This window comes from Buceros rhinoceros, unplaced genomic scaffold (assembly GCF_000710305.1).
Source record: "Buceros rhinoceros silvestris isolate BGI_N320 unplaced genomic scaffold, ASM71030v1 scaffold5889, whole genome shotgun sequence".
NCBI lineage: Eukaryota > Metazoa > Chordata > Aves > Bucerotiformes > Bucerotidae > Buceros > Buceros rhinoceros.
In genome coordinates, this window is record NW_010430818.1 from 1 (window position 1) to 6,366 (window position 6,366).

General features: G+C 44.6%; 1 protein-coding gene across 1 annotated transcript; it reads left to right on the top strand.

Moving 5' to 3' along the window:
• Positions 1-4: 4 nt before the first annotated feature.
• On the top strand, positions 5-6,071 carry RASSF8 (Ras association (RalGDS/AF-6) domain family (N-terminal) member 8; the record flags this gene model as incomplete). The annotated part of the gene is made up of 3 exons (XM_010143155.1): positions 5-844; positions 4,519-4,663; positions 5,812-6,071. Coding segments are annotated over 3 exons (1,107 nt in total), but the record flags the coding sequence as incomplete, so codon positions are not given.
• Positions 6,072-6,366: the final 295 nt, after the last annotated feature.

Genomic DNA, 6,366 nt, shown 5'->3' on the forward strand with positions numbered 1-6,366 from the left:
GAGGCACCTGGCGCCGCACGAAAACCCCATCGTGTCGCTGAACAAGTGGGGGCAGTATGCGAGCGACGTGCAGCTGATCCTGCGCCGCACCGGGCCCTCTCTGAGCGAGCGGCCGACTTCGGACAGCGTGGCCCGCATCCCGGAGCGGACGCTGTACCGGCAGAGCTTACCGCCCCTGGCCAAGCTGCGGCCGCCCGGGGACAAACCCATGAAGAGGAGGGAACCAAAAAGGAAATCTCTCACCTTCACTGGGGGCGGCAAAGGGTTAATGGACATCTTTGGGAAAAGCAAGGAATCGGAGTTCAAGCAAAAGGTGCTCAACAACTGTAAAACAACAGCAGATGAGTTGAAGAAATTGATCCACCTGCAGACGGAGAAGCTTCAGTGCATTGAGAAACAGCTGGAGTCCAATGAAGCTGAGATCCGCTACTGGGAGCAAAAGTATAACTCTAGCCTGGAAGAAGAAATCCTCAAGCTAGAGCAGAAGATCAAAAAGAATGAAGTGGAGATTGAAGAGGAAGAGTTCTGGGAAAACGAGCTGCAGATCGAACAGGAAAATGAGAAACAACTGAAGGAGCAAATGCAGGAGATGAGGCAGAGGATCCTGGAGTGCGAGAGCAAGCTGAAGGACTACATGTCTCAGATCCACAACATGGAAAGTGGCCTCGAAGCAGAGAAGTTGCAGCGGGAAGTTCAAGAGTCCCAAGTGAATGAAGAAGAGGTCAAGGAAAAGATTGAGAAAGTGAAGGGTGAAATTGATATTCAGGGCCAACAGAGTCTGAGACTGGAAAATGGTATTAAAGCTGTAGAAAGGTCTTTGGGCCAAGCTACCAAACGGTTACAGGTAAGAACGACCTATTTATCCATCGCTAAAAAAAAAAGTCAAACACCTGACAGTAATAAATTTTTCTTGCACAGATTTAGAGCTTGTGAAAAACAACACGGAATAGATTCCATGGTGAATTTGGGTAAATGGAAGAAAACGTTGATTTAATTTTCAAATTGCATTTTAGTTTTTTTTTTTTAAGAGCAGACAATCTTCATTTCACCTATCTGTTTTTTACTCATTCATATAGTGTGAAAAGTAGTTAGTTAGTTCTTTGTCTCGAGGTAAACCAGCAGATGTTTGGGTGGGTGTATTCCTGCCCGTTCAGGCCAGGGTGACCTGCAGGGCTAGTGTCTAGTGCCACACCACCTTTGATGTATTTACGTGGTGGCTCAGTTTCTTTCCCATCGGTTACAGCTGTCTTGTGACCTCTTGAGAAATCACTTGAAGTGTATCTCCTCTGTGCGGTGGCCCGTGACAGGGAAATAGAAAAGCTCCTATCAGCCCCACTGGCTGAGGGCAGTACGGCTGCACCCGTGGCAGCGCATCTGGCCACCTCGTCCTGCTGCGAGGGCTCGCTGACTGGCTCCAGTGAGGTGCAGCTCTGCTAGAGCACCGGGGCTCTTTTATCCCTCAGACAAATAGTGTTGCCTGTGTGGACATTTAGGGCCCGTGGGGGATTGATGTGCTGCTGGCTGCTAAACGAGATCATAGTGCTCTCGGCCTGGCACCTTTAGAAGTGTTAGTCTTAAACCCCTGTTGATTTGGGGTGAGATATCTTGGCGATTTAGGTTCTAGATCTTGGCAGCTCCCTGCTTTGTACTGTTAAATTTCAGGAAAATGTGCACCATTATAGCCTTTCCTGAGGCTAAACTTCTAAATCTGGCTAAGTTTGTCACCAAAATAGATAAATTAAAAAGAGCAGTCCAAAAGCAGCACCTACATAGATGGATGTAGAGCTAAAATAACTTGGCTTACAGGGCTTTTGTGCTGAAGAATAGCATCTCCCTTTTCCTGTCTGAGTTGCGGGATTTTATTTTCTCTACACATCAGGCATCTGTGGCACGTTTCAGAAGAGAATCCAGTCTCTGCTTCCTTGCTTTCCATGATTTCACCTGGAACTTGATAGAGCATGAAAGAAAAAATATAAAAGGAAATCTAGCCGCTAGCTGGATGAGGTGAAGTAAGGTTGTGGCTCCTGGGATTTTAGTGCCACCTAAGACCGGACTGAGGCACCACACATCAGTTGGAGCTGCCATTCCTTCAGCAGTTACTGTGTTCCACGGTGCTTCAGCTGCAGTGAGGTGATTCTCCTGGGAGTGTGTAAAGGCACCCTTACTCCTGAACACCTAGAACCTTGTCAGTGTAAGCTGCTTTTACTACGTGAAGAGGAAAAATTAATTTTAATCTTTTCACCCAAAGGAAAATGGATGAAAACCGTAAGCAGTTTTGGCCATATTTATCTATCCTAAGTTCCAGACACACAACACTTCAGGATTTGTGCCAACAGAAAGCATCAAGTCGTCTTTATATAATTTTACCTGTCCTCAGTAACATTCAGTGACGCTGACTGAGTTCAAAGTCTTTCTCACTTTGTTTTTTTCAGAGGCTAGGATTTCACTTTTGCAAGAAATTTCCCATTAAATTCAGATTTTCCAAGCTTGTTCTAAACCTGAAGGTTCACTAACCTGGAAGTCCAGGAGAAAATAGACTCAGCTCTGTATTATACATTTTTGGGGGGAGAAAATAGAGAAATATTTTCTTGCATGCAGAAAGTTAAATATTAATATTCATAGAACTGCTCATTTGAAGCTAAAAAAGTTAAGCACGGGAGTTTTTATAGACCTTTCAGAAAGGAAGGAAAGAAAATTTTGTTCACTAGATTTCAAGTGATAAGAGGATGATGTTTTTAGTAGCATGTGAGAAACTTCTGGTAATTTGTAGTGCCTCTTTCACTCCTTTTCACTAGGCACCTCAATGCCATTACTTTCTGACAATATGAGGTTATTATGTTCAGTTAAGGACCAGGTGCAGCACTCGGCTCTCCTTGTTTCTAGAGAAAGATTTTAAATGCAAAAAAAAAAAAAAGAGGGGAAAAAACCCCCCAACACAAACAATCAAATAAAACCCACCCCGAAATCCCACTCTTCTTCAGGCAAAAGATCTAACTGAAGTTTCACAATTACCTATGGAATTTAAGAGCTTAAACCAGGAAGATTTGGTATGGCACCTAACATTTTTACCTATTGCCTGTGAAATTTGAGAAATGTCAAGAACAAGTTATTTATTATGTTAGTTCTTCTAACTTGCGTATTTCCGTGATTCCATTTTTAAAAAATGAAAAAACTTAGTTTCTTTCAGTGGCAACTTTGTTACACTCCCATAAAACATGGAGCTGTAGAATTAATATTGTAATAAGTAATGTAAGACAGCTGAGAATTTCCTGTGTCCCAAGTGCCCAGTTGTAGAGTCTAATGGGCCTAAAATAAATTGAAGAATTTTTCTGTAGAATTGTCTTAAAATTTGGAGGTGGCCTGGTTTCAGTTTCTCGGTGCAGTTTCTCTGAAGCCTTGCCAACGGATGGAAACACAAGTCCAGCACAGGACGCTGAGGTCAACCAGGTGATACGCATTGACTCAACAGGTCAAACACACACATCAGTGACCAAGCAACTGGCATTTAAAAGGTCCTAAATCAGGTCAGTTGTGTTAATTTTCTTACTAACTGTTGAATTCAGCCTCGACTGTAACCTTGCTGGAAGTTTAAAGTGAGTAAGGGCTGTACTGTTGGGAACTATTCCTAGAATATCCACAAAAGGATGGATATGTGGATCCTAAGATCCACGAAACTATTCTCCCCCCTCCTTGTGTGAGCTCCTGTATAATTCTGCTTAGACAAGATAAACAGGGAGAAGAAGGTCGACCTAACCTCCGTCTCTTGCCAAAATGAATATGTAGCAGTACACACCGCGTGGAAGTGGCCACAGATGTGCTGTCTGGCCTCTGGGTACCTAGCCCATCTTCTGCGTGGCCCGATAGGTGGAGCTTGTCCTGGCTGTGGCACAGTACCACACGCAGCCGCCTGCTAATGAAGCTGAGTTAAGGTGGGGGATACGGAATAGCTGTAGTTGAAGACTGTCGTAACCTGTTGGAGCTGTAGGTTTTGCATATCATGCCGGAATTACAGAGCCCTGAGGAAGGTCCTGCATGATCATCTTCTGTGCTTGTGACGGAGGGGTGAACCAGCCAGGGTTTGGCCTCGTTGTACAAAACACAGTACACTTGCAGAGTGAGAGAGTTCTGTCCGTTGGAATTTACACTTTAAATAGAAAACAACAAGAAGGAATTACTCTCTTTTTAGGAACAGAAAAACTAAATGAGCTCTCTGGATCATGCTTGGAGACTTCTGCTAGAGCTAAGATTTGGTGCCAGACTGATGGTCAGTTGATTTTTCTTTTTCAGAGTGCACATTATTACCTTCATTTGGTTACATCTGTTGTGCCAAAATTTTTCTCAGGTAATACAAGATAAATAGGTAATACTGAGTGTTGATTTCAGCTCTTCCATTGGCATTTAAAAATTGGAGCCTTTCTCATCAAAAGAAGCAGCATTAGTTGCCCAATTGCAAATAGAATTTTGAAATGCTGCCTTATGCTTGCTGCTGCTCAGCAGATATTCTCTCTTTCCTGGCAGGACAGGGAACAAGAACTGGAGCAACTGACAAAGGAGCTGAGACAGGTCAATCTCCAGCAGTTCATCCAGCAAACAGGAACAAAGGTCACAGTGCTGCCAGCAGACCCTGTGGAGATGGAGGCGCCGCATGTGGAGCTCGAAAAAGGTGCAGCACTCAGAATGCTTTCGGTGGGCAGGAGAAGGGGGTGGCGAAGCATTTACCTGCTGCGCCAATGCTAGCACTCGTACATGAAGTGAATGCTCTGTTAGCAAAGAAGTTAGCAAACTATTAAGAAAGCCTACTGTCAAATGTTTCTTTTCATTCCAAGGGTTTAACAAGTTACAAATAAGCGCAGCGTGTGGATAGCTTCTCTCCCGCTGTGTCTCGGCATTTGTTTGCCCCCTCAGTAACCCATTAGGCCAGCAGCTTTCAAGCGTGGCTGCCATGGCTGCAGGCATGTAAGCTGGCACGCAACATGACTGCACAGCTGACGCTGCTGTTCAGCTGGGTGCTTCCTCTTCTGGGGGGTGTGTTGTCAAAGTAGAACAAGGAATGTGTCTAGGTCTCAAGAAATCCAGACAGCAGCCACACGGGGACAGGACGTGGGCTGCCAGCTATCCAGAAGTCCTGCGCAGGTGGCTGTTACGGCAAGTGCGAGTTGACTCTGCCTCTAGTGAGATCAGTGCATCCTGCACATACCCACATCTGAATTCAGAATTTCTTACACAGCAACGTGGCAACACTTTGAATGCGTGTCAGAGCTGTGGCACAAGCAGAAACTCACTTGCTGTGGCTCAGCCTCCGCTGCGGTGTGCTCTAGCCAGTACCCTGCGTGCAAGAGGCCTCTTTCTTTCAGGATTCTCATTAGCTGGTTCTGTCCCTTCTCTCAGAAAACTTTCTAACCAAAAGGCATTGGGAAGGTGGGGAGGTGGAGAGAGAAGGAAAGACAACCAGGCCTAAAATGTCACCACTCGTATGAACTTTCTCTTTTAAGTGGGCAGGAAGCTGATGCTTTCAGCTAAGTGATAGGTAGCAGCTCTTTCTGCACATTACGGTAGAAATGTACCTATCTCTGTGCGTGGTCGTTGTGGGAATTGTATTATATTGCAGAGGTTTATCTTTCTGTTTTGAAGAGCAGGAAGTGTGCGCCTCAGATCTCATCACTTCCTAGTCAGGCATTTGAATTTTTTGTTGTATGTGGTACTAGTTTTGTCTATACTGCATCAAGTGTGCATTGCACTAGGCAGGAAGAGAGGTGTTCGACAGACGTCAGCCTTGTTGGTGACTTTCTAACTGCCCCTTTTCTTGTGCAGAGCCAACATTTCAGTCTGGGTCCCTGAAGCGCCCCGGCTCGTCGAGGCAACTCCCCAGTAACCTTCGAATTCTACAGAATCCCCTGTCATCTGGTTTTAACCCAGAGGGCATTTATGTATGACAGTACATACCTCTTCTGGAGAGGACCTAGCGACGTACCCTGGACAAGATACACTTTCGTTTTATTCTGCCGATGATGAATGGAAGATTTCTTTTTTTTTTAAGCCACCATTTTTTTTAATTCTTCCTCCAACACACTAATTGGAGCCATACCCTGTGCACTGATGCTAAAGAGACAGAGGAGCTGTCTCGATTCATAATTGGCAAGGATGAACTTGCTGCCAACACAGCTAGAGCGCAAAAACCTTCATTTGTTTTTGCCTCTTCAGGAGTGTTTGGGAAAGTATTGTTCCTTGTATAGACATAAATAAAAAACTGAGTGAAGGAAACAATGTATGCAACTGATCTGCGGTTTAATTTATTCCCTCTAATCGATGGATGTGTGAATGTTGACCTTTTATATTTTTATTTTTAACTTGTGAATAAACACGTAT